This window comes from Hyla sarda, chromosome 9 (assembly GCF_029499605.1).
Source record: "Hyla sarda isolate aHylSar1 chromosome 9, aHylSar1.hap1, whole genome shotgun sequence".
NCBI classification, from domain to species: domain Eukaryota; kingdom Metazoa; phylum Chordata; class Amphibia; order Anura; family Hylidae; genus Hyla; species Hyla sarda.
The window spans coordinates 150,211,729-150,239,304 of record NC_079197.1 but is presented as its reverse complement, the minus strand read 5'-3'; the positions used below and the strand labels follow the sequence as shown (position 1 = coordinate 150,239,304).

General features: G+C 51.0%; 1 protein-coding gene across 4 annotated transcripts in view; it reads right to left on the bottom strand.

Annotated features, from left to right (window-relative positions):
* The window catches only part of MAP3K10 (mitogen-activated protein kinase kinase kinase 10), a 112,694-nt gene that overhangs the window by 41,012 nt on the left and 44,106 nt on the right, over nt 1-27,576 (bottom strand). For all 4 annotated transcript variants that reach the window (XM_056538641.1, XM_056538644.1, XM_056538642.1 and 1 more), the window contains one exon: nt 358-538. In XM_056538641.1, coding sequence (XP_056394616.1) covers nt 358-538 — 181 coding nt within the window. The remainder of the gene's footprint in view (nt 1-357; nt 539-27,576) is intronic.

Here is a 27,576-nt window from a genome sequence, read left to right as displayed (position 1 = left end):
ACACTCACTTGTATACTTCACACTCTTGTATACAGACACACAATCACTAGCTCAGACAATCGCTTAGTGTACTTTCTTTTATAGTTACCAGACACCACCTCTCTCTTCCACTGCCTGGAAGTGAATGCAAAGGGCTAGCGTGCTGCAAACCGCTGCAATTTATCAGCTGCTAATTAATTAACTACTCCACCCACTCTCCACCTGTATTCCTCCCAGACAGAGGAAGAAAAAAAAACTCACAGAAATGAATAAAAGTCCTTAATGGGGGTCACCATCTATTAACTCAGTATAGCCTAATGAACATGTGTCACTATGAGATGCTTTTGGTATTTTATCGCCAGGAGACGTAGACGTTACCTCCACACATCACTGCTCTTGGAAAATAGAGAGAGGCGGATGACTTCTGGAGCCATCCAAGCATAGGTGCCGGCTGCACTCATCTTTGTCGTCTTCTGCCACTCCCTGGCCAGGCCAAAGTCTGTGATCTTCAAAGTTTTGTTAAATAAGTCGTTGTTTTCAATTTTCTCAAGGATCAAGACTGTGGGTAAATAAAAAAAATAAAAATAAATTTACCTTATCAATAATAGGCACTTAAACTAATGTATTTATAGTACTTCAAATGTCCTTTAATCTGCCATCAGGAATTCAGTTATTTATTGCTTTACTGTTGCTAATATGGCGCCTTATTCCAGAGCTTGCAATCTTGATATTTGCACACAAAACAATTTTATAGAAAGTTCTTTGGGCTGTGTGACGACCCTGAGCAACACAGCAAGAACATACTAATTCCATGAGGATCCTTGGTTGGCTTAAAATCAACAACCCAGGTCTAGAAGGCAACAGGGCTAACCATTGAGCTAACATCTAGTCTCTTCTTCAAACAAAAAGGCCAATAGAAGGCACAATAGAAGACAACCTAGAGGGGATACTTTGCTGCTTTGATCCATTACTGTTTGGGTTAGTCTATAATTAGGATATGGCTTACAGGAGTGATGGTAAGCAAAGTAAATTGGACATGCACGTATTCTACAACATGGGTCCTTAGAGGTGCTGCTAGAATCTCAATACATCTAGGACACCATGAGATAATGGGTGGTAGTGATAGGCAGTAGTTCAGGCTACCATCTTTGTAAACCTTGGGAAATTCCTAAGTGCCTGTGGTAGAGATGCGACTAGCCTGAAGAATAATTTCCTATGTTGGCATGAAAACTATCCTAGTCTGAAAAAAAGCAATCTAAAGCGAGTACTTTGGTGTCCCCTTTGCAGTCTCATGTTTAATGTGTTCTTAATTCTAAGATTATGCAAAATAACAACAAGGAGAACGTTTCCTATTAATAATTGTTAGAGGCAATTGTCCTTAAGTCCTACAGCAGCAGCACACGTCCATTCCTGTAGAGGATCCTGGGTAGTGATATGCAAAATCCCCCAACCCCCCCTCTCATTTTTGGCTTGTAAACTTTGCATGCACAATGCAGGAAAGCACACATGGACCTTTTAGAATGGATTAAATGCCTATTAGCCTAGTGTAGAGTCATCAATAAAGGGAAATATCTGAATGAATGATATGTAGCATGGCCCCTTTGTACTCATAAATTGTGTGCAGAGTTTTTCAGAACCATTTTTCATAGGTTGTTCTGCGTTTTCTAAGGTGTTTCTCTGCTCAGACTCTAAAGCGAAGAGCTACATTCAGCACATGACTTGGCACTGTAGCCTTGTAAACACAGGATGGCATGGCTGTCAATGGGCGTCTTGTGTATGCTTTGTTTTCCCAGAAAAAAAACAACCAGAGAACATTGAGGCTTCTTCACCCCAACCAGCAGAGATATGTATACAGTATATAAGAGCAGGCTATGGTTGGTTGGTGCCCTGTGCAGTATTTTCTATTGACACCCATTCTTCTTGGGGTCCATCATATATTGGTCATATAGTGCAACAATACAGTGTAGAAGTAGGTGCCGCAATAACGTAGAATTAAAGGGGTATTTCCATGGGTGGAATTCTGACCACTGGGACCCCCACCAATCTCAAGAACAGATACAAAGTTGTCCCCAGAATAAATGGAGATCCCCGCAGTCTTCATTTTCTAGGGGGCCACTGGACATTTTCGAGCACTGAACTGAGAATTTTTCAGCGGCTCTGTAGGAAATTTATAGAATACTGGTCATGCAGGCCCGAAGGATAGGGAATAACAAGCCGAGACGGCAATGCATACTCAAAGTCTACATTTTGCGTCTGCATCTCCACTGTGATCTCTTTTGTGTCTGCATCTCCTCAGGCAACAACAATCCTCTGTGTATTCTATTGCTGCAGTCATAATCTTGTCCATCTGTCCCTTACTTCGTTCTAATCTAACAAATGTATGTGAGGAAAAAGCATCGTACAGGTGGAAGGAAATAGGACTTCAAGATTAGACTACACAAAAATTGCTTGTCGTCTATTTCCACGGAGATGGATAGGTCTATATTGGAGCTATTGAGGAAAGTGACTATATATGGGTGGCTTTGTTGAGCACAGAAAATAGGTGTTCCATTGCCTGTTTCCATTTCTAGGAATGCGGTTATTTTGATGGTTACCTACAGTTGCTAGTCAATCGAATGCTTTTTAGGTTACCAAGCCAACAAATGCCAAAAGATGACATCAGGTCCTGACAACCTTTTCTACTAGGGCTATCCTTCCCTGGCTCTGTTTATGTATATTGCTTCAGCATTTATCTACTGACCTATATCCTCATCTTGAAAACGACCTTGCTCCTGACTATACTTCTGCCTTGTCCTTCTATAAGGTCTGCCTAGTATTGAGGTCCTACTTCTGCCTACCTCCTTACTTCATTTCCAGTATGTCTTCTGGCTAGCCACTGATGGATCTTCTAGTGAGGACTCTCAGCTCCATTATGGATCACACCACATTCACATTGTGTATTTGGTATAGTTGCACTTTAGAGTCCATTTTGTGGATATGGCATACATTTTGGGATTTTGTGCACATTTTTGGTGATGAACTTGCACTAAGTTTTATCTTAAGCATTGTATATATTGTATATATTTTAGTGGAAAGGACACTAGTGGTATCTTGTATTCTATGTTTGCTAATCCTTTAAGTATAGTTGATTTCAAGGGTTAATTTAATTTTCTTCACCTAGTTGACCTAGTGGTTTTAAACTGTCTGTCATGTTGAATACATTTTGTTCTGGATTTTCAATAAAGCTTAAACCCACAATTTATTGTACTTCATATCTGCCCCTCTTTCTTTAGTTTATCTATATTTTTGGGGATTTCCTAGGCACCCTAGAATTTGTATTAAGACGGTGCCTCTCCTTCTTTGGGTGCAAACCATCATCAATCTGTGAATTTTCCTGGGAATCCTTTTTTTGGCCAACAGCTAGGTCCCCTAATCTCCACACATAAGCTATTGCCAGACTCTACTGGTGGATTATCTCTCCGAGAACCAAAGAGTCCAACATGCCCAATCCTTCGCTCCCCAACATTGTCTGTTGGAAGATAGTGGGGAGGCCCTCATACACATTAGACAGTGGTCTGGTTTGGTTTACTTTAATGTGTATGGAGGCCTTTATGTCAGCCAGCTACAAACAGTATGTGGTTTATAGAATACACATTCCACTACACAACCATAACAAGGGGAACATTTTATAGAATTGTTTCATGCAAACAAATATTTACTATGTTTTTGTATAACTGCAATACAATCTGTTGCTTAGTGAATCCCCTTATTATATATATATATATATATATATATATATATATATATATATATATATATGTTGAGAGACAAACAAATGGTTAGTGCATAGTTTCCCGGATGAAGTGAGCCGCGTTCAGACACAGTAGCAATAGAATGGCAGACACAGCAGAAGTAATGTGTGCGCCACTAAAAACATCACTGAGAACACAAATACATTGTAAAAAGCAAGATCACACGTAGTAGAGGCTGATGTCAGGATGCCAGCATGAGAACTCATCAGAGAGGGACACAACATAGAGGTAAACAGTGGGCATCCATTTTCTCCTAAAAAATATTAATACATGATTAATATCCCATCTATGGAAATTGAGACACAAAGTGTATGTGTGGTGGCCCAGTATGGGAGATGTTGCCCCGTACCCTTGCTGTCCTGTCAGGCAGCCTCCTTCAGTGTCCCCAGGGCCCCTTGTACCTGTTTCCCCCCTGTACATATGTTCTGCAGTGTATTGTATTATAAAATGCGTTTTATCTTTAAATGGGCACTCTCATTAAAACTAATTTTTGCTATTGCACTCCTTATGGTAAATGAAAAATATTTCTAATATACTTTGTTTAAAAAAAAAAAAATGAAGTTTTCTATGTTTTATTTGTGCTTAAAAAAGCCCAAGAGCACATTTTCCCCCAACTCATACACAGACTTTGGACCAAAGTCCAAACACAGGAAGTGCCGCCTGGAGTGCTGAGGGGGGGGGGGGGGGGCGTGGTATCCAACCAACAGCATATGGCAGTTATGTGTGAGAGGAGCTACGATTGGATGAGGCTAGACACTAGCACTTCCTGTGTTTGGACTTCGGTCTTAAGTCTGTGTATGAGTTGGGGGGAAATGTGCTCGAGCTTTTTTTAAGCACAAACATAGAAAACTTCATTTTTTTAAAACAAAGTATATTAGAAATATTTTTCATTTACCATAAGGAGTACAATAGCAAAAATTAGTTTTAATGAGAGTGACCCTTTAAGAGTTATGTCATGTGATTGTTACCCAGAAGGTACAAGTAACCAGGTTCACATCACGTTTTTAATCCGTATCAGCTTTTTGATGAAAAATGGATTCCTCAAAACTGGACTAAACTGTTTCAAAACGTGTGTACAAATTTTAACCCGCATACGGTTTGAAAAATGATGTTCGATTCCTATACGTTTTTAAGAAAAAAAACGTATACGTTTTTAACTTTTCACTCTGTTATAAATAAAGTTTCACTTGTTTGATTGAAATTCCAAGAAAAAAAAAGCGTATGGTGAAAACTGGATGGAACCATACGTACATATGGTTCTGTACGGTTCCCACTGACTCCAATGTAAAAAATAAATAAATAAATAAAAATAGATTATGTATACGGTTCCCATATAGTCTTTCACCTGGACCAAAAACCGTGGTAGGCTATGATTTTGGGTACGGGAAAAACCGTACAAGATGCAAAACGGACACAAACGGATGCATCATTTGGCATACGGTTTTCAATGGAGAGTCAATGCATATGGTTTTCAGTATGGTTCCATCCGGTTTTCAATACGGTTCCGTAAGATTTTCACATTGAAAACGTATACGGGAACTGTATTGCAAAAATGTGGTGTGAACCCTTAGCGTGCATTCACTCTACGTTTTTGCACAACAGTTCCCGTATACGTTTTCAATGTGAAAATCGTACGGAACCGTATTGAAAACTGTATGCATTGACTCTCCATTGAAAACCGTATGCCAAAAGATGCATCATGTTGTGTCCGTTTTGCGTCTTGTACGGTTTTGTCAGTTTTTTTTCCCGTACCCAAAACCGTAGCCTACCATGGTTTTTGGTCCGGGTGAAAAAAACCATATTAAACTGTATACTTTTTTTTAAACATGAGAGTCAGTGGGACCCGTACAGAACCGTATGTGCGTACAGTACCATACAGTTTTCACCATACAGTTTTTGACTTTTTGACAGTTTTTTTTTTCTTGGAATTTCAATAAAACAAGTGAAACTTTATTTATAATGGAAGTGAAAAGTTAAAAACATATACATTTTTTTCTTTAAAAAAACGGATGCAACCGGACATAATTTTTTCAAACCGTATATGGGTTAAAATTTGTACACACATTTGGTACAGTTTAGTCCGGTTTTGAGGACTCCCTCTTTCATCAAAAACCTGATATGGGAACTGTATTGCAAAAATGAGGTGTGAATGCAGCCTTACACATAGACAATAATAAATCCCCCCCCCCCCCCCCCATGGCCATGTTCAGCGCAGACTATTTCTTCTTCCTATCACCACTCCTTCAAGGTCTCAGGACTCAGTACAGTGATCCCTCAACTTACAATGGCCTCAACATACAATAGTTTCAACATACAAAGGTCTTTTCTGTACCATTGTAAGTTGAAACCAGACTCAACATACAATGTGCATGTTCAGACAGTCCAGATCTGTGAAACCTGTCAATGGCTGGAAGAACTGACCAATCAGAATGGGCATTTTACTGGTAAAACCCCTGTATTACTGAAGTGTATGCACTGACTGGTGTCTGGTAGTGCCCCCTACAGTACAGGGAGGTATTACATGTTCTGTACTCTTTACCTGTACCAGGGTTACCTGCTTTGGACACCAGGTGAGGGCGACTCCAGGTTACTTTTTCCAGGACATTGTGTACTGTACAGGACCCTGAAGAAGCTCCTGTCCTCTACATAGACCAGTGTTTCCCAAGCAGGGTGCTCCCAGCTGTTGCAAAACTACAACTCCCAGCATGCCCGGACAGCCAAAGGCTGTCCGGGCATGCTGGGAGTTGTAGTTTTGCAACAGCTGGAGGCTCCATGCTTGGGAAACACTGACATAGACAGTAATTACAGCTCCCAGCAGGGTGTGTGCGGGTGTGTCTCCTGAGACTTCCAGCAGAGCAGAGCCAAGCAGAGTTTTCCAACAAGCTTTCCCCAGGTTTGTGGCAGATTCCTGGGGAAGAAGCTCCTGCAATGGAGCCTCGTGGCTCCACTCCCCGTTCCAGGCTGGCGGGAAGTGGAGTGAAAACTTCGACAGCCATTGTTCCGGCCGGGAGAAGATCGGGCAGAGTCTGCAGCAATGCAGGCTCTGCTACCCAGGCTACGGGTGCCAGCCAGAGATCCACTGGTGGAAGAAAGGCACGGAAAAGCAGTGTGGAGATGTGGTCGGAGAGTGGGCCCGGCGAGTCCAGTTCCACGTACTGCTCCCGCATGGCCGCAAGGTTTGCGGAGTACGAGCAGCGCGGCAAGGAGCTGAGGATGGCCAGAGAGGATCTGCGTGCGACCCAGAGTCTGATGAGTACAGGATCCAGAAAGAGCAAGCCAGAACTGAAGAAGAGGATAACATCGCTGAAGGGCGAGATTGTGAAGCTGGAGGCGAGGAGAACGGAGATACTGGAGGGGAGCGGTCTCTTCAAGGAGAAGCTGATCAACAGCGATCGGTTTGCCGCCACGAAATCCCCAGGTAAGGTGGAGGTGGATGATGGGGAGAGTAGTGGCGGTGAAGATAGTGAGGATGGTGGTGAAGAGGAGAAGATGGAGGAAAGTGCGGGAGTTGTAGCTACTCCAGGTGACACCCAGACCCAGGACAGCTACATTGAGGCTGGACAGGTGGCACTTCCGCCAAGCGAGAGTGAGGAGGATGACGTGGAGGGTGAGGCTGGGGGTCTGCTGAGGGCAATTGTGATGCAGGAGTCCCCAGCCCACCTCCAAAATTTCACCTTTGGGGACGAGGAGTGTGAAGATGTGGTGGTCAAGCAGAGGTCCAAGAAAAGGAAGACAAAGGAGACGGTACAATATGTATTTGTCCCCTTCCAGCAGTCTGGGCCAGCTGCAAAGCTGGTTCAGGCTGCGGGCTCCCCCAAACTGCCAGACCCCGTTCCTGTGGTGGAGCGGGGCCAGCACGGGGAGTACAGTAAGGCGTCAGCAACGGCTAAGGGCGCAATAGTTGTGAAGCCCACCCATCCTGTCGGTAGGGAAGGGCAGGATGGGCTCATGCCGGGCAGCTCTGGCACTGCAGGACCGCCCCAGGGTGGCAGGGGGCGTGTCCAAGTGCCAGAGGCAAGTTATGCTGCCGTGTGCTCGGGGAGCGGTTCCCCGAGTACTGTGGGCACTACTGGCGCCGCGGGGCACTCCCCTGTGAGGGGGGGGAGTGTCCGGGCGCCAGAGAGCGTTGTGTCTGTGTGCTCGGGGGGCGGTCCCCCGAGTACAGTGTGTTCTGCGGGCACTGCAGGGCACTCCCCTGTGAGGGGGGGGAGTGTCCCGGTGTCGGGATCAGTGTCCGGCAATGGCACCGTGGGAGGAGTTGGGGTGCGCTCGGTGGGGCAGCCCCAGACTCAGGAGGCACCATTGATCATTCAGAAGGAGGAGCCATCATCATCAGCAGCAGCAGCCAAGCCGGAAAAAAAGACTGCAATTAAGCCAGCGGTACTACAAATCCCAGCCAGCCCAGAATCAGTTAGGCAGGGTATGAGTGAGAATGCTGAGTGTAGTAGTGTTGTGGATGAGAGGAGTGTCAGTGGAGTGAATGTTGGTGGGAGTAGTGGTATGAATGGAAAAAAGGATGATGTGAGTGGTGGTGTGAGTGGTGGTGTGAATGGTGGTTCTGGGTCTGGGTCTGGCCCGGCTGCCCCCCCGGCAGTGACTGCTCCTAGGAGCTATGCTAATGTCGCTGCCGGGGGTCCAGGGGGGTCCCCGTCTCCGTCCGTCCCCGGGGGTTACTTGCAACAGCGCCTCCTGGAGGCTCTGCGTAGGGGAGACAGGTCGATCCAGGTAGAGGGAAGGGGTGAGGTCGACCTGTCTTTCTGGATAGAGAGGCACGGTTTGGGGGCTTTCCGAGAGCAGAATGGGGAGGTGGTCTGGTCCCTCCCGACAACCGGGCAGGACAATAACCGCAGGAATGTGGTCCGTCTGATTTGGAGGGGTGAGGATGCGTGCCCACCTCGCGCTAAAGTGGTTGAGCTCCTCCTCCAGATGGAATTCAGGGCGAGTGACATCTTTGCCCTGATCCACCCCTACGGTACGTCCGAGTTTGACGTCAGTTTCGTTCGGCCAGAGGGTCTCGAACTCTTCTGGTCAAACTACGAGGTGGCGAAGAACGAGCCCGGCTGGCGGGATTTTGCCGTAAAGGCAATTTCCCGTCAGAACTCGGTCAAGAAGGTGACCGTTTTGACCCGTAACGAGTCACTTTCTTGTTACGACATCATGACCTGGCTCGGTCGGTATGGGGATGTGACGGACATGCCCAAGAAAAACATTGATGAGCACGGGATCTGGTCCGGGGCCTGGACGTTTTCCGTCAAACTCAGGCGTTCAGGGAGTACGGTTGCCCACATTCCGTCAGCCGCCTTCCTTGGACGTGACAGGATCCAGGTCTTCTACCAGGGGCAGCCTAAGGTCTGTCACAGGTGCGGTAGCCCCACCCATTTTAGCGCAGCCTGTACTGTACAGGTCTGTGCTTTGTGTGGTGGGGTGGGTCATCTGGCCGCATCCTGTAGGCAGATCCGCTGCCATCTGTGTGGTGTCCTCGGGCACCCTTTCAGCCGTTGTCCTAGCGCCTTCGCCCGTGCGGCGGCCGCTCCGGCTGGGGAGAGCTGTGAGGTTGCCTCGGCTGGAGAGGGTACGAGCAGGGATGGGGGCGCACCAGGGCTAGTGAGGAAGAAGGGCCCCGCCAAACTAAGGCGGGAGGAAAATCGGAGGAGGAGTAGGGAGCAGGAGAGTGCCCAAGTGACGGGGGTAGCTCCGGCCCCTGCTCCTGAAGCTGGCCCTGAAATGACTGAAGCCCTGGAGGAGGACGTGCTGGATGAGGAGGTCAGGAGACTGGGCGAAGAGGAAGGCAATATGGCCGACTCTTCCGATTCCTCCCACTATGAAAGTGTGGATGAGGAGAGTGTAGAGAAGGCCAAAAAGAAAGACAAGGGCAAAAGGAAAGGGAGAAAGAAGAGGTCCAAGCCCTCTCTCCCTCGTACTGCGGGCCGGGTCCAAAGCGGAAGCCTGACTGCCCCCCCTCTGGTTGACCTGTCAAACCGGTACCTCGTCCTTGATAACATCTCCTCCCCCTCCTTGGAGGGGGAAGGTGAGGGCGAGGTGCCTAGGGAGAGAGAGCCTCTGGGGGGAACTGGGCCCTGTCCTGTTGAGGCACCTTCCTCGGAGGGCAGGGCTAGACCGGGGTCGGACGGAGACGGGGACCATATGGATCAGAGCGAATCCAAAAAAAGGGTTAAAAGTGGTCCTGCCCTTTCTTCTTCTTCTGGGGATGAGGGCACGAAGAAGAAGGGGAAGAAGAAATAGAGGTGAGGCCGTCTAACTTAATCACCCATGATGGCGGCACTCACCCCATTGACGCTGGCATCCATTAACTGTGCCAGCATAAAGTCGGATACGGCTAGATTCGCAGCCTTTGATTTTCTCGGCCGTGTTGAAGCCGACATTTTGTATCTGCAAGAGACCAGGTTGTCAGATCTAGCCTCCCTGGTAAAAGCCAGAAGAGAGTGGAGGCGCGGGCCCTCCCACTGGTCTCTTGCGGCTGAGCCGTATAGTGGGGTGGCGGTCCTTTTTACCGCTCCGGTTGAATGCCGACGGGTTATTGAGTTAGAAATGGGGAGGTGCCTGATCTTAGATGTCCTCATGAAGGGGCAAGAGCTCCGGCTCATTAACATCTACGCCCCACAAACCAAGTGGGGCCGCAAAGATCTCTTTATGAGGATTAAGCCCTTCCTTTTTACTAGCCGGCAAGTGATTTTTGGAGGGGACTTCAATAATGTCACGAGGTCCCAAGATAGGAGAGGTTCCAATGGTCCGCTGGCTTACGATAGCGTGGCCCTCAATAATATAGTTAGGGAAGCTCGCCTAGAGGACGCCCACATCCGGAGTCCCTCAGGCCACGTGGGTTTCACCTATCATCGAGGTAGCTGCAGGTCTAGGATAGACAGGTTTTATTTAAAGGAGGAAGCCGTCTCTTCCGCAGTGTCCGTGGTTGAGGTGGAATTCTCCGATCACTGTATGATTTTGTTTTCCTTGAATGTTTCAGAGACCCCCCGGATGGGTAAAGGTTATTGGAAGCTGAATTCGTCCCTCCTGGAGGAAGCGGAGATAAGACAGTCCTTTGAGGACTTTCTTCAGAGTCAGGTACCTTTACTGGACTTTTGTAGTAGTAAGTCAGAGTGGTGGGAGATATTCAAGAAGCGGGTTGCGGGGTTCTTCCGCCAGCTCTCGAGCCTCAGGTCCCTGAATAGGTACCGCCTGTATCGGGGTCTGAGGAGGAAACTCGAGCTCCTTGTCTCGACTGGAGGTAGCCGGGAGGATATCTCCAGAGTGAAATCCTTGCTGATGAGGTGTCAGTACGATAGGCACGCATCTTTGGTTTTTGAGAGGGATTACGGGAGGTACCGCTCACCCGACCCTTACAAGAACTGTAAGATGTCAGTGAGTAGTAAAGTGGTCTCAGGACTGATTGATAGTACGGGATCTCTGAATCGGTCCAGATCAGGGATCCTGGAGGTCGTCAGATCCTTCTACTCGCACCTCTTGGGAAGGAAGGATCTAAATCGAGACGGGATGTCGGCTTTCCTGGCTGAAACTATTCCTGAGCCAGGGGTGGACCCCTCTCTTGATGTTTTGGCAGAAGAAATCAGGGAAGAGGAAGTGAGACTGGCGATCGAGGGGCTCGCCCCCAAGAAGTCGCCAGGCCCGGATGGCTTAACATCCGAGTGGTACAGGACCTTTAAGGAGTCTTTAGCTCCCCTCTTGACTGAGGTATTCAATGAGTGTCTCTCCTCGGGCACTCTACCAAAGTCAATGAGGAGGTCAGCCCTGATTCTTCTGTCAAAGGGTAAAGATCCTAGCCGGATTGAGAATTGGAGGCCCATAGCTCTTCTCAATACGGACAGGAAGCTTCTGGCCAAGATACTGTTTAATCGGTTGGTGAAGTTTGCACCCCGGCTCCTTTCGGGGGCCCAGCACTGCTCTGTTCCAGGCCGAAGCACCTTAAGTGCTGTCCTCAGTGTCAGGGAGGCAGTGGAGCGGAGTAGTGCGGGTCTCTGGAAGGGGTACATGCTGTCCTTGGATCAGGCCAAAGCATTTGATCGGGTGAACCACGAGTACCTCTGGTCCGTCCTCCTGAGATATGGCTTACCGAGTACTTTTGTGAATTGGCTTGTCACCTTATATGCAGGGGCAGAGAGTTTCCCGCTGGTGAACGGTTGGTCTGGCTGCTCTTTTGAGGTGGGGTCCGGAGTCCGTCAGGGTTGTCCTTTGAGCCCGCTGTTATACGTGTTCGCAATCGATCCCTTCGTCCGGAGGGTAGATTGTGGGCCGTTGGCGGGAGTCGGGATGACTCTGGCGGAGCCGGATGTCGCCCAGAGAGTGGTGGCGTACGCTGATGATGTCACTATTTTCGTCTCCTCACGGGAGGAGGTCGATGTGGTGATGTCAGAGGTGGACCGCTACTCGGAGGCATCCGGGTCCAAGATCAACCGGGATAAGTGTGAAAGTCTCTGGCTGGGAGGGGGAGATCCCACGTTTGATCTCCCGGACACCCTTCCAGGGCTCCAAGATTCAGCAAAAATTCTGGGCATCACATTCGGCCAGGATGATTATCCCACCAAAAACTGGGACGGTAAGCTCCAGGATGCCACTCAGAGGGTGAACCAGTGGAAGGGTTGGTCTATGACCCTCAGGGAAAGGGTGCACCTGATCAAATCGTACCTGCTCCCCTTGTTTATCTATCTGGGCAGTGTATGTATCTTACCAGAGGCTTACTACACTAGGGTCTACAGCCTGTTTTTCCAACTGTTATGGGGGAGCAGGTTGAACCTAGTCAAGAGGGAGGTTACGTACCGCACGAGGAGACTAGGGGGCTTATCTATGGTAAACCCCGTGGTGTTCTTAACGAACACCTTCTTGAAAGCCAACATTGCAAACCTCTGGAAAGAGAGGGCTCCTCCGTGGGTACTCTCCTGCAGGGAGTGGTTTCGGCCTTTCTTCCAGGAATGGGAGACAGGAGGGCAAGTGAAGGACCTCCGTACGCCCCATGGATATCTTCCGGCTTACGCTACCCCGACTCTGAAGGCGATACGTCGGTGGGGTCTGGGAGTGTGGGAGATCAGGACCCAGTCAAGGCAGTTCCTTGACAAACGGGTTCTGTTGACCCGCTTCCAGAAGCCTCTGGCGCTCAGGGACTGCCCAGGTCGGGATCTGAGGGTGGGGTTGTATCTTTTAAACATGAAAAGGATCCCCCAGAAGTTTTGGGACTTGGCCTGGCGCTGCTTTCAGGGGAAGCTATATGTAAGGGACAACCTGAAGTGCAGGAACTCTGATGACCGGGGATGTCCCCGAGAAGAGTGCGGGGACACGCTGGAAAGCATGGACCACTTCCTGCTTCATTGTCCCTTTAATATAGGGGTCTACAACAGGGTGGGCGCTTCCATCGGCTGGAGTCAACTTGCCGGCCTTGCCTATCCGGAGTGGGCTTATGGGGCATTCAGGAACCTGGGTGGCCGAGATCGGGGCACTTTATTCTTAGTCAGTTTAGTGGTTAGGTACTACACGTGGAACGCACGGTGCTTAGTGTCGACCCAACAGAAAATCCTCTCCGAGGTGGAGGTCTGTAGGAACATCACCGGTGACCTCGGGAAGATCAGGTCTTTGGAGTATGGCAGTCTTGGTACCAGTAGGGCATCTCTCCTGTGGAGAGGTTTCTCATTTCATGTGCCCTAGGTACTAAACCTTTTGGGTAGAGTACCTTTTATTTTTGGTTAGGGGCAGTGTTATAGGGGTAGAGATAGGGTGAGGGCAGGGTCAGATTTATTGTAGGGATAGAATTAGGGAGAATTGTAGGGGGAGTTAGGGAAAGAGTATAAAATGTTTTATGTATCAGGTCTGCCATCCTTCTCCCTGGTGGTGGGCTGATGCATGTGCACATTAGCTTTTTGTTTTGTTTTTAGTAGACATGGTATGAAGGGCTTACAGGCAACCAAACTTGGGCCTAAAAGGGGTTGTGGTTAAGAGTGTATAAGTTTGCATACAAGTTGGTTGGGAGGAGTGTTAGGTGGGGAGGGTGTATTTGTGGGTGGTGGTTTTGTGGTGTTTTGGGGACCTGACATGGGTCAGTTAAGGACTGGACTTTGAGAACTGCATGGACGGTATGGACTCTGACCCATGTACAGGAGGGGTGGTGTGGGTGAGGGGACAGTTTTAGTGTAGGTGTTTTTCTGTTGGTTTTTGTAGTGTATTTACTATATTTTTGTACATTTTCTGTGATTTTGTATATATTGTGTTTTGTATATATTGTGTTTTGTATTTATATTGTTTTATATTATATAGTGTATAGTGGCAGTCGGGCCAGTAAAAAGGAAAAAAAAAAGCGGTGTCATATGTGTATGTATATATATATATATATATATGTGTGTGTGTTTGATTGTGTATATGCATGTACACATGTTTGTGTATTTTTATTTTTTTTCCCTCCTTCGGGGAGCTGCTCCCCTCCGGTGTCTCTGCTCTCCTCGCCTCCGGCGTCGCGGTTTTGCTTTTCGGCGGTGTTGTCCTTTTCTTCAGTTCTGGCTTGCTCTTTTTGGGTCCGGCGCTCGCCGGTTTCTGGGTTGCGCGCGGATCCTCTCTGGCCGTCCTCGGCTCTTTGCCGTGCTGGGCGTGCTTTGCGGGCCTTGCGGCTGTGCGGGGGCAGTGCGTGGGACTGGGCTCTTTGGGCCCTCTCTCCGGCCGCGTCTCCCTGCTGCTTTTCCTTGCCCTTCTTTCACCGGTGGATCTCTGGCTGGGAGGCAGAGCGTAGTTTTTTTCACAAGTTGTGCTGAGCAATTTATTTATATATAATTTTTTTTTTTTTTTTTTTTTTTTTTCTTCCCCCCCGTGGTAAGGGTAATTTTTATGTTATAGCCAAGTTGTGCTACTTTTATGTTCCTTTTCATTTGGTTTGTTTTTATAGCCAAGTTGTGCTGAATTTTATGTTTATATATATATATATATATATTTTTTTTTATTTTTTTTTTATAAGCCAAGTTGAGCTCTTTTTTTTGCATGTTTTTTTATGAATGCGTGTTTGTGTGTGTTATTTTGGTATGGGGGAAAAGTAAAAGTGTATTTTAGTAAATTTGGGCTGGCCGGTTAGGCAGAATTTGTTTTTGCAATTTTATTTATGTTATGTTTGTTATAGCTGGTTAAGCTTGTTTTTGTTTAATGTTTTGTATCAGATTTGTTTTGCATTTTTATAATAAAAAGAGTTACAGCTCCCAGCAGGGTGTGTGCGGGTGTGTCTCCTGAGACTTCCAGCAGAGCAGAGCCAAGCAGAGTTTTCCAACAAGCTTTCCCCAGGTTTGTGGCAGATTCCTGGGGAAGAAGCTCCTGCAATGGAGCCTCGTGGCTCCACTCCCCGTTCCAGGCTGGCGGGAAGTGGAGTGAAAACTTCGACAGCCATTGTTCCGGCCGGGAGAAGATCGGGCAGAGTCTGCAGCAATGCAGGCTCTGCTACCCAGGCTACGGGTGCCAGCCAGAGATCCACTGGTGGAAGAAAGGCACGGAAAAGCAGTGTGGAGATGTGGTCGGAGAGTGGGCCCGGCGAGTCCAGTTCCACGTACTGCTCCCGCATGGCCGCAAGGTTTGCGGAGTACGAGCAGCGCGGCAAGGAGCTGAGGATGGCCAGAGAGGATCTGCGTGCGACCCAGAGTCTGATGAGTACAGGATCCAGAAAGAGCAAGCCAGAACTGAAGAAGAGGATAACATCGCTGAAGGGCGAGATTGTGAAGCTGGAGGCGAGGAGAACGGAGATACTGGAGGGGAGCGGTCTCTTCAAGGAGAAGCTGATCAACAGCGATCGGTTTGCCGCCACGAAATCCCCAGGTAAGGTGGAGGTGGATGATGGGGAGAGTAGTGGCGGTGAAGATAGTGAGGATGGTGGTGAAGAGGAGAAGATGGAGGAAAGTGTGGGAGTTGTAGCTACTCCAGGTGACACCCAGACCCAGGACAGCTACATTGAGGCTGGACAGGTGGCACTTCCGCCAAGCGAGAGTGAGGAGGATGACGTGGAGGGTGAGGCTGGGGGTCTGCTGAGGGCAATTGTGATGCAGGAGTCCCCAGCCCACCTCCAGAATTTCACCTTTGGGGACGAGGAGTGTGAAGATGTGGTGGTAAAGCAGAGGTCCAAGAAAAGGAAGACAAAGGAGACGGTACAATATGTATTTGTCCCCTTCCAGCAGTCTGGGCCAGCTGCAAAGCTGGTTCAGGCTGCGGGCTCCCCCAAACTGCCAGACCCCGTTCCTGAGGTGGAGCGGGGCCAGCACGGGGAGTACAGTAAGGCGTCAGCAACGGCTAAGGGCGCAATAGTTGTGAAGCCCACCCATCCTGTCGGTAGGGAAGGGCAGGATGGGCTCATGCCGGGCAGCTCTGGCACTGCAGGACCGCCCCAGGGTGGCAGGGGGCGTGTCCAAGTGCCAGAGGAGAGTTACGCTGCCGTGTGCTCGGGGGGCGGTTCCCCGAGTACTGTGGGCACTACTGGCGCCGCGGGGCACTCCCCTGTGAGGGGGGGGAGTGTCCGGGCGCCAGAGAGCGTTGAGTCCGTGTGCTCGGGGGGCGGTCCCCCGAGTACAGTTTGTTCTGTGGGCACTGCGGGGCACTCCCCTGTGAGGGGGGGGAGTGTCCCGGTGCCGGGATCGGTGTCCATTCAGAAGGAGGAGCCATCGTCAGCAGCAGTCAAGCCAGAAAAAAAGACTGTAGTTAAGCCAGCGGTACTACAATTCCCAGCCAGCCCAGAATCAGTCAGGCAGGGTATGAGTGAGAATGCTGAGTGTAGTAGTGTTGTGGATGAGAGGAGTGTCAGTGGAGTGAATGTTGGTGGGAGTAGTGGTATGGATGGAAAAAAGGATGATGTGAGTGGTGGTGTGAATGGTGGTTCTGGGTCTGGGTCTGGGTCTGGCCCGGCTGCCCCCCCGGCAGTGACTGCTCCTAGGAGCTATGCTAATGTCGCTGCCGGGGGTCCAGGGGGGTCCCCGTCTCCGTCCGTCCCCGGGGGTTACTTGCAACAGCGCCTCCTGGAGGCTCTGCGTAGGGGAGACAGGTCGATCCAGGTAGAGGGAAGGGGTGAGGTCGACCTGTCTTTCTGGATAGAGAGGCACGGTTTGGGGGCTTTCCGAGAGCAGAATGGGGAGGTGGTCTGGTCCCTCCCGACAACCGGGCAGGACAATAACCGCAGGAATGTGGTCCGTCTGATTTGGAGGGGTGAGGATGCGTGCCCACCTCGCGCTAAAGTGGTTGAGCTCCTCCTCCAGATGGAATTCAGGGCGAGTGACATCTTTGCCCTGATCCACCCCTACGGTACGTCCGAGTTTGACGTCAGTTTCGTTCGGCCAGAGGGTCTCGAACTCTTCTGGTCAAACTACGAGGTGGCGAAGAACGAGCCCGGCTGGCGGGATTTTGCCGTAAAGGCAATTTCCCGTCAGAACTCGGTCAAGAAGGTGACCGTTTTGACCCGTAACGAGTCACTTTCTTGTTACGACATCATGACCTGGCTCGGTCGGTATGGGGATGTGACGGACATGCCCAAGAAAAACATTGATGAGCACGGGATCTGGTCCGGGGCCTGGACGTTTTCCGTCAAACTCAGGCGTTCAGGGAGTACGGTTGCCCACATTCCGTCAGCCGCCTTCCTTGGACGTGACAGGATCCAGGTCTTCTACCAGGGGCAGCCTAAGGTCTGTCACAGGTGCGGTAGCCCCACCCATTTTAGCGCAGCCTGTACTGTACAGGTCTGTGCTTTGTGTGGTGGGGTGGGTCATCTGGCCGCATCCTGTAGGCAGATCCGCTGCCATCTGTGTGGTGTCCTCGGGCACCCTTTCAGCCGTTGTCCTAGCGCCTTCGCCCGTGCGGCGGCCGCTCCGGCTGGGGAGAGCTGTGAAGTTGCCTCGGCTGGAGAGGGTACGGGCAGGGATGGGGGCGCACCAGGGCTAGTGAGGAAGAAGGGCCCCGCCAAACTAAGGCGGGAGGAAAATCGGAGGAGGAGTAGGGAGCAGGAGAGTGCCCAAGTGACGGGGGTAGCTCCGGCCCCTGCTCCTGAAGCTGGCCCTGAAATGACTGAAGCCCTGGAGGAGGACGTGCTGGATGAGGAGGTCAGGAGACTGGGCGAAGAGGAAGGCAATATGGCCGACTCTTCCGATTCCTCCCACTATGAAAGTGTGGATGAGGAGAGTGTAGAGAAGGCCAAAAAGAAAGACAAGGGCAAAAGGAAAGGGAGAAAGAAGAGGTCCAAGCCCTCTCTCCCTCGTACTGCGGGCCGGGTCCAAAGCGGAAGCCTGACTGCCCCCCCTCTGGTTGACCTGTCAAACCGGTACCTCGTCCTTGATAACATCTCCTCCCCCTCCTTGGAGGGGGAAGGTGAGGGCGAGGTGCCTAGGGAGAGAGAGCCTCTGGGGGGAACTGGGCCCTGTCCTGTTGAGGCACCTTCCTCAGAGGGCAGGGCTAGACCGGGGTCGGACGGAGACGGGGACCATATGGACCAGAGTGAGTCCAAAAAAAGGGGTAAAAGCGGTCCTGCCCTTTCTTCTTCTTCTGGGGATGAGGGCACGAAGAAGAAGGGGAAGAAGAAATAAAGGTGAGGCCATCTAACTTAATCACCCATGATGGCGGCACTCACCCCATTGACGCTGGCATCCATTAACTGTGCCAGCATAAAGTCTGATACGGCTAGATTCGCAGCCTTTGATTTTCTCGGCCGTGTTGAAGCCGACATTTTGTATCTGCAAGAGACCAGGTTGTCAGATCTAGCCTCCCTGGTAAAAGCCAGAAGAGAGTGGAGGCGCGGTCCCTCCCACTGGTCTCTTGCGGCTGAGCCGTATAGTGGGGTGGCGGTCCTTTTTACCGCTCCGGTTGAATGCCGACGGGTTATTGAGTTAGAAATGGGGAGGTGCCTGATCTTAGATGTCCTCATGAAGGGACAAGAGCTCCGGCTCATTAACATCTACGCCCCACAAACCAAGTGGGGCCGCAAAGATCTCTTTATGAGGATTAAGCCCTTCCTTTTTACTAGCCGGCAAGTGATTTTTGGAGGGGACTTCAATAATGTCACGAGGTCCCAAGATAGGAGAGGTTCCAATGGTCCGCTGGCTTACGATAGCGTGGCCCTCAATAATATAGTTAGGGAAGCTCGCCTAGAGGACGCCCACATCCGGAGCCCCTCAGGCCACGTGGGTTTCACCTATCATCGAGGTAGCTGCAGGTCTAGGATAGACAGGTTTTATTTAAAGGAGGAAGCCGTCTCTTCCGCAGTGTCCGTGGTTGAGGTGGAATTCTCCGATCACTGTATGATTTTGTTTTCCTTGAATGTTTCAGAGACCCCCCGGATGGGTAAAGGTTATTGGAAGCTGAATTCGTCCCTCCTGGAGGAAGCGGAAATAAGACAGTCCTTTGAGGACTTTCTTCAGAGTCAGGTACCTTTACTGGACTTTTGTAGTAGTAAGTCAGAGTGGTGGGAGATATTCAAGAAGCGGGTTGCGGGGTTCTTCCGCCAGCTCTCGAGCCTCAGGTCCCTGAATAGGTACCGCCTGTATCGGGGTCTGAGGAGGAAACTCGAGCTCCTTGTCTCGACTGGAGGTAGCCGGGAGGATATCTCCAGAGTGAAATCCTTGCTGATGGGGTGTCAGTACGATAGGCACGCATCTTTGGTTTTTGAGAGGGATTACGGGAGGTACCGCTCGCCCGACCCTTACAAGAACTGTAAGATGTCAGTGAGTAGTAAAGTGGTCTCAGGACTGATTGATAGTACGGGATCTCTGAATCGGTCCAGATCAGGGATCCTGGAGGTCGTCAGATCCTTCTACTCGCACCTCTTGGGAAGGAAGGATCTAAATCGAGACGGGATGTCGGCTTTCCTGGCTGAAACTATTCCTGAGCCAGGGGTAGACCCCTCTCTTGATGTTTTGGCAGAAGAAATCAGGGAAGAGGAAGTGAGACTGGCGATCGAGGGGCTCGCCCCCAAGAAGTCGCCAGGCCCGGATGGCTTAACATCCGAGTGGTACAGGACCTTTAAGGAGTCTTTAGCTCCCCTCTTGACTGAGGTATTCAATGAGTGTCTCTCCTCGGGCACTCTACCAAAGTCAATGAGGAGGTCAGCCCTGATTCTTCTGTCAAAGGGTAAAGATCCTAGCCGGATTGAGAATTGGAGGCCCATAGCTCTTCTCAATACGGACAGGAAGCTTCTGGCCAAGATACTGTTTAATCGGTTGGTGAAGTTTGCACCCCGGCTCCTTTCGGGGGCCCAGCACTGCTCTGTTCCGGGCCGAAGCACCTTAAGTGCGGTCCTCAGTGTCAGGGAGGCAGTGGAGCGGAGTAGTGCGGGTCTCTGGAAGGGGTACATGCTGTCCTTGGATCAGGCCAAAGCATTTGATCGGGTGAACCACGAGTACCTCTGGTCCGTCCTCCTGAGATATGGCTTACCGAGTACTTTTGTGAATTGGCTTGTCACCTTATATGCAGGGGCAGAGAGTTTCCCGCTGGTGAACGGTTGGTCTGGCCGCTCTTTTGAGGTGGGGTCCGGAGTCCGTCAGGGTTGTCCTTTGAGCCCGCTGTTATACGTGTTCGCAATCGATCCCTTCGTCCGGAGGGTAGATTGTGGGCCGTTGGCGGGAGTCGGGATGACTCTGGCGGAGCCGGATGTCGCCCAGAGAGTGGTGGCGTACGCTGATGATGTCACTATTTTCGTCTCCTCACGGGAGGAGGTCGATGTGGTGATGTCAGAGGTGGACCGCTACTCGGAGGCATCCGGGTCCAAGATCAACCGGGATAAGTGTGAAAGTCTCTGGCTGGGAGGGGGAGATCCCACGTTTGATCTCCCGGACACCCTTCCAGGGCTCCGAGATTCAGCAAAAATTCTGGGCATCACATTCGGCCAGGATGATTATCCCACCAAAAACTGGGACGGTAAGCTCCAGGATGCCACTCAGAGGGTGAACCAGTGGAAGGGTTGGTCTATGACCCTCAGGGAAAGGGTACACCTGACCAAATCGTACCTGCTCCCCTTGTTTATCTATCTAGGCAGTGTATGTATCTTACCAGAGGCTTACTACACTAGGGTCTACAGCCTGTTTTTCCAACTGTTATGGGGGAACAGGTTGAACCTAGTCAAGAGGGAGGTTACGTACCGCACGAGGAGACTAGGGGGTTTATCTATGGTAAACCCTGTGGTGTTCTTAACGAACACCTTCTTGAAAGCTAACATCTCGAACCTCTGGTCAGAGAGGGCTCCTCCGTGGGTACTCTCCTGCAGGGAGTGGTTTCGGCCTTTCTTCCAGGAATGGGAGACAGGAGGGCAAGTGAAGGACCTCCGTACGCCCCATGGATATCTTCCGGCTTACGCTACCCCGACTCTGAAGGCGATACGTCGGTGGGGTCTGGGAGTGTGGGAGATCAGGACCCAGTCAAGGCAGTTCCTTGACAAACGGGTTCTGTTGACCCACTTCCAGAAGCCTCTGGCGCTCAGGGACTGCCCAGGTCGGGATCTGAGGGTGGGGTTGTATCTTTTAAACATGAAAAGGATCCCCCAGAAGTTTTGGGACTTGGCCTGGCGCTGCTTTCAGGGGAAGCTATGTGTAAAGGACAACCTGAAGTACAGGAACTCTGATGACCGGGGATGTCCCCGAGAAGAGTGCGGGGACACGCTGGAAAGCATGGACCACTTTCTGCTTCATTGTCCCTTTAACATAGGGGTCTATAACAGGGTGGGCGCTTCCATTGGCTGGAGTCAACTTGCCGGCCTTGCCTATCCGGAGTGGGCTTATGGGGCATTCAGGAACCTGGGTGGCCGAGATCGGGGCACTTTATTTTTAGTCAGTTTAGTGGTGAGGTACTACACGTGGAACGCACGGTGCTTAGTGTCGACCCAACAGAAAATCCTCTCCGAGGTGGAGGTCTGTAGGAACATCACCGGTGACCTCGGGAAGATCAGGTCTTTGGAGTATGGCAGTCTTGGTACCAGTAGGGCATCTCTCCTGTGGAGAGGTTTCTCATTTCATGTGCCCTAGGTACTAAACCTTTTGGGTAGAGTACCTTTTATTTTTGGTTAGGGGCAGTGTTATAGGGGTAGAGATAGGGTGAGGGCAGGGTCAGATTTATTGTAGGGATAGAATTAGGGAGAATTGTAGGGGGAGTTAGGGAAAGAGTATAAAATGATTTATGTATCAGGTCTGCCATCCTTCTCCCTGGTGGTGGGCTGATGCATGTACACATTAGCTTTTTGTTTTGTGTTTAGTAGACATGGTATGAAGGGCTTACAGGCAACCAAACTCGGGCCTAAAGGGGGTGGTGGTTCAGAATGTATAGGTTTGTATATAAGTTGGTTGGGAGGAGTGTTAGGTGGGGAGGGTGTATTTGTGGGTGGTGGTTTTGTGGTGTTTTGGGGTCCTGACATGGGTCAGTTAAGGACTGGACTTTGTGAACTGTATGGACGGTAGTGGACTCTGACCCATGTACAGGAGGGGTGGTGTGGGTGAGGGGACAGTTTTAGTGTAGGTGTTTTCCGTTGTTTTCTGTAGTATATTTTTGTGTATTTTCAGTAAGTTTTGTATTGTGTTTTGTATATATTGGGTTTTGTATTTATATTGTTTTATATTATATAGTGTATAGTGCAGTCGGGCCAGTAGTTAAGTAGTGTCATATGTGTTTATGTGTATGTATATGTGTGCGTTTATGTGTATATACATGTGTATGTATATATATATATATATGTATGTATGTGTATGCTTGCGTATATGCATGTATACATGTTTGTGTATAAAATTTTATATTTTATTTTTTCCTCCTTGGGGGGGCTGCTCCCCTCCGGTGTCTCTGTTCTCCTCGCCTCCGGCTTCGCGGTCTCGCTTTTCGGCGGTGTTGTCCTTTTCTTCGGTTGTGGCTTGCTCTTTTTGGGTCCGGCTCTCGCCGGTTTCTGGGCCGCGCGCAGATCCTCTCTGGCCGTCCTCGGCTCCTTGCCGTGCTGGGCGTGCTTCGCGGGCCTTGCGGCCGTGCGGGGGCGGTGCGTGGGGCTGGGCTCTTTGGGCCCTCTCTCCGGCCGCGTCTCCGCGCTGCTTTTCCCTGCCCTTCTTTCACCGGTGGATCTCTGGCTGTAAGGCAGAGTGTTATTTATTAGCAGGTTGTGCTGAAATATTTTATTTATTTATTTATTTTTTTTTTTTTCCCCTGGGTAAGGGTCATTTTTGAGTTACAGCCAAGTTGTGCTACCTTTATGTTCCTTTTCTTTTGTTTTATAGCCAAGTCGTGCTTATTTTATGTTTTATATATTTTTATAAGCCAAGTTGGGCTATTTTTATGTTCTTTTTGGAATGCGTGTTTGAGTGTGATATTTAGTTTTTTTTGGTATGTGAAAAAAGTAAAAGTGTATTTTAGTAAATTTGGGCTGGCCGGTTAGGCAGAATTTGTTTTTGCAATTTTATTTATGTTATGTTTGTTATAGCTGGTTAAGCTTGTTTTTGTTTAATGTTTTGTATCTGATTTGTTTTGCATTTTTATAATAAAAGAGTTACAGCTCCCAGCAGGGTGTGTGCGGGTGTGTCTCCTGAGACTTCCAGCAGAGCAGAAGCAAGCAGAGATTTCCAACAAGCCTTCCCCAGGTTTGTGGCAGATTCCTGGGGAAGAAGCTCCTGCAATGGAGCCTCGTGGCTCCACTCCCCGTTCCAGGCTGGCGGGAAGTGGAGTGAAAACTTCGACAGCCATTATTCCGGCCGGGAGAAGATCGGGCAGAGTCTGCAGCAATGCAGGCTCTGCTACCCAGGCTACGGGTGCCAGCCAGAGATCCACTGGTGGAAGAAAGGCACGGAAAAGCAGTGTGGAGATGTGGTCGGAGAGTGGGCCCGGCGAGTCCAGTTCCACGTACTGCTCCCGCATGGCCGCAAGGTTAGCGGAGTACGAGCAGCGCGGCAGGGAGCTGAGGATGGCCAGAGAGGATCTGCGTGCGACCCAGAGTCTGATGAGTACCGGATCCAGAAAGAGCAAGCCAGAACTGAAGAAGAGGATAACATCGCTGAGGGGCGAGATTGTGAAGCTGGAGGCGAGGAGAGCGGAGATAGTGGAGGGGAGCGGTCTCTTCAAGGAGAAGCTGATCAACAGCGATCGGTTTGCCGCCACGAAATCCCCAGGTAAGGTGGAGGTGGATGATGGGGAGAGTAGTGGCGGCGAAGATAGTGAGGATGGTGGTGAAGAGGAGAAGATGGAGGAAAGTGTGGGAGTTGTAGCTACTCCAGGTGACACCCAGACCCAGGACAGCTACATTGAGGCTGGACAGGTGGCACTTCCGCCAAGCGAGAGTGAGGAGGATGACGTGGAGGGTGAGGCTGGGGGTCTGCTGAGGGCAATTGTGATGCAGGAGTCCCCAGCCCACCTCCAAAATTTCACCTTTGGGGACGAGGAGTGTGAAGATGTGGTGGTCAAGCAGAGGTCCAAGAAAAGGAAGACAAAGGAGACGGTACAATATGTATTTGTCCCCTTCCAGCAGTCTGGGCCAGCTGCAAAGCTGGTTCAGGCTGCGGGCTCCCCCAAACTGCCAGACCCCGTTCCTGTGGTGGAGCGGGGCCAGCACGGGGAGTACAGTAAGGCGTCAGCAACGGCTAAGGGCGCAATAGTTGTGAAGCCCACCCATCCTGTCGGTAGGGAAGGGCAGGATGGGCTCATGCCGGGCAGCTCTGGCACTGCAGGACCGCCCCAGGGTGGCAGGGGGCGTGTCCAAGTGCCAGAGGCAAGTTATGCTGCCGTGTGCTCGGGGAGCGGTTCCCCGAGTACTGTGGGCACTACTGGCGCCGCGGGGCACTCCCCTGTGAGGGGGGGGAGTGTCCGGGCGCCAGAGAGCGTTGTGTCTGTGTGCTCGGGGGGCGGTCCCCCGAGTACAGTGTGTTCTGCGGGCACTGCAGGGCACTCCCCTGTGAGGGGGGGGAGTGTCCCGGTGTCGGGATCAGTGTCCGGCAATGGCACCGTGGGAGGAGTTGGGGTGCGCTCGGTGGGGCAGCCCCAGACTCAGGAGGCACCATTGATCATTCAGAAGGAGGAGCCATCATCATCAGCAGCAGCAGCCAAGCCGGAAAAAAAGACTGCAATTAAGCCAGCGGTACTACAAATCCCAGCCAGCCCAGAATCAGTTAGGCAGGGTATGAGTGAGAATGCTGAGTGTAGTAGTGTTGTGGATGAGAGGAGTGTCAGTGGAGTGAATGTTGGTGGGAGTAGTGGTATGAATGGAAAAAAGGATGATGTGAGTGGTGGTGTGAGTGGTGGTGTGAATGGTGGTTCTGGGTCTGGGTCTGGCCCGGCTGCCCCCCCGGCAGTGACTGCTCCTAGGAGCTATGCTAATGTCGCTGCCGGGGGTCCAGGGGGGTCCCCGTCTCCGTCCGTCCCCGGGGGTTACTTGCAACAGCGCCTCCTGGAGGCTCTGCGTAGGGGAGACAGGTCGATCCAGGTAGAGGGAAGGGGTGAGGTCGACCTGTCTTTCTGGATAGAGAGGCACGGTTTGGGGGCTTTCCGAGAGCAGAATGGGGAGGTGGTCTGGTCCCTCCCGACAACCGGGCAGGACAATAACCGCAGGAATGTGGTCCGTCTGATTTGGAGGGGTGAGGATGCGTGCCCACCTCGCGCTAAAGTGGTTGAGCTCCTCCTCCAGATGGAATTCAGGGCGAGTGACATCTTTGCCCTGATCCACCCCTACGGTACGTCCGAGTTTGACGTCAGTTTCGTTCGGCCAGAGGGTCTCGAACTCTTCTGGTCAAACTACGAGGTGGCGAAGAACGAGCCCGGCTGGCGGGATTTTGCCGTAAAGGCAATTTCCCGTCAGAACTCGGTCAAGAAGGTGACCGTTTTGACCCGTAACGAGTCACTTTCTTGTTACGACATCATGACCTGGCTCGGTCGGTATGGGGATGTGACGGACATGCCCAAGAAAAACATTGATGAGCACGGGATCTGGTCCGGGGCCTGGACGTTTTCCGTCAAACTCAGGCGTTCAGGGAGTACGGTTGCCCACATTCCGTCAGCCGCCTTCCTTGGACGTGACAGGATCCAGGTCTTCTACCAGGGGCAGCCTAAGGTCTGTCACAGGTGCGGTAGCCCCACCCATTTTAGCGCAGCCTGTACTGTACAGGTCTGTGCTTTGTGTGGTGGGGTGGGTCATCTGGCCGCATCCTGTAGGCAGATCCGCTGCCATCTGTGTGGTGTCCTCGGGCACCCTTTCAGCCGTTGTCCTAGCGCCTTCGCCCGTGCGGCGGCCGCTCCGGCTGGGGAGAGCTGTGAGGTTGCCTCGGCTGGAGAGGGTACGAGCAGGGATGGGGGCGCACCAGGGCTAGTGAGGAAGAAGGGCCCCGCCAAACTAAGGCGGGAGGAAAATCGGAGGAGGAGTAGGGAGCAGGAGAGTGCCCAAGTGACGGGGGTAGCTCCGGCCCCTGCTCCTGAAGCTGGCCCTGAAATGACTGAAGCCCTGGAGGAGGACGTGCTGGATGAGGAGGTCAGGAGACTGGGCGAAGAGGAAGGCAATATGGCCGACTCTTCCGATTCCTCCCACTATGAAAGTGTGGATGAGGAGAGTGTAGAGAAGGCCAAAAAGAAAGACAAGGGCAAAAGGAAAGGGAGAAAGAAGAGGTCCAAGCCCTCTCTCCCTCGTACTGCGGGCCGGGTCCAAAGCGGAAGCCTGACTGCCCCCCCTCTGGTTGACCTGTCAAACCGGTACCTCGTCCTTGATAACATCTCCTCCCCCTCCTTGGAGGGGGAAGGTGAGGGCGAGGTGCCTAGGGAGAGAGAGCCTCTGGGGGGAACTGGGCCCTGTCCTGTTGAGGCACCTTCCTCGGAGGGCAGGGCTAGACCGGGGTCGGACGGAGACGGGGACCATATGGATCAGAGCGAATCCAAAAAAAGGGTTAAAAGTGGTCCTGCCCTTTCTTCTTCTTCTGGGGATGAGGGCACGAAGAAGAAGGGGAAGAAGAAATAGAGGTGAGGCCGTCTAACTTAATCACCCATGATGGCGGCACTCACCCCATTGACGCTGGCATCCATTAACTGTGCCAGCATAAAGTCGGATACGGCTAGATTCGCAGCCTTTGATTTTCTCGGCCGTGTTGAAGCCGACATTTTGTATCTGCAAGAGACCAGGTTGTCAGATCTAGCCTCCCTGGTAAAAGCCAGAAGAGAGTGGAGGCGCGGGCCCTCCCACTGGTCTCTTGCGGCTGAGCCGTATAGTGGGGTGGCGGTCCTTTTTACCGCTCCGGTTGAATGCCGACGGGTTATTGAGTTAGAAATGGGGAGGTGCCTGATCTTAGATGTCCTCATGAAGGGGCAAGAGCTCCGGCTCATTAACATCTACGCCCCACAAACCAAGTGGGGCCGCAAAGATCTCTTTATGAGGATTAAGCCCTTCCTTTTTACTAGCCGGCAAGTGATTTTTGGAGGGGACTTCAATAATGTCACGAGGTCCCAAGATAGGAGAGGTTCCAATGGTCCGCTGGCTTACGATAGCGTGGCCCTCAATAATATAGTTAGGGAAGCTCGCCTAGAGGACGCCCACATCCGGAGTCCCTCAGGCCACGTGGGTTTCACCTATCATCGAGGTAGCTGCAGGTCTAGGATAGACAGGTTTTATTTAAAGGAGGAAGCCGTCTCTTCCGCAGTGTCCGTGGTTGAGGTGGAATTCTCCGATCACTGTATGATTTTGTTTTCCTTGAATGTTTCAGAGACCCCCCGGATGGGTAAAGGTTATTGGAAGCTGAATTCGTCCCTCCTGGAGGAAGCGGAGATAAGACAGTCCTTTGAGGACTTTCTTCAGAGTCAGGTACCTTTACTGGACTTTTGTAGTAGTAAGTCAGAGTGGTGGGAGATATTCAAGAAGCGG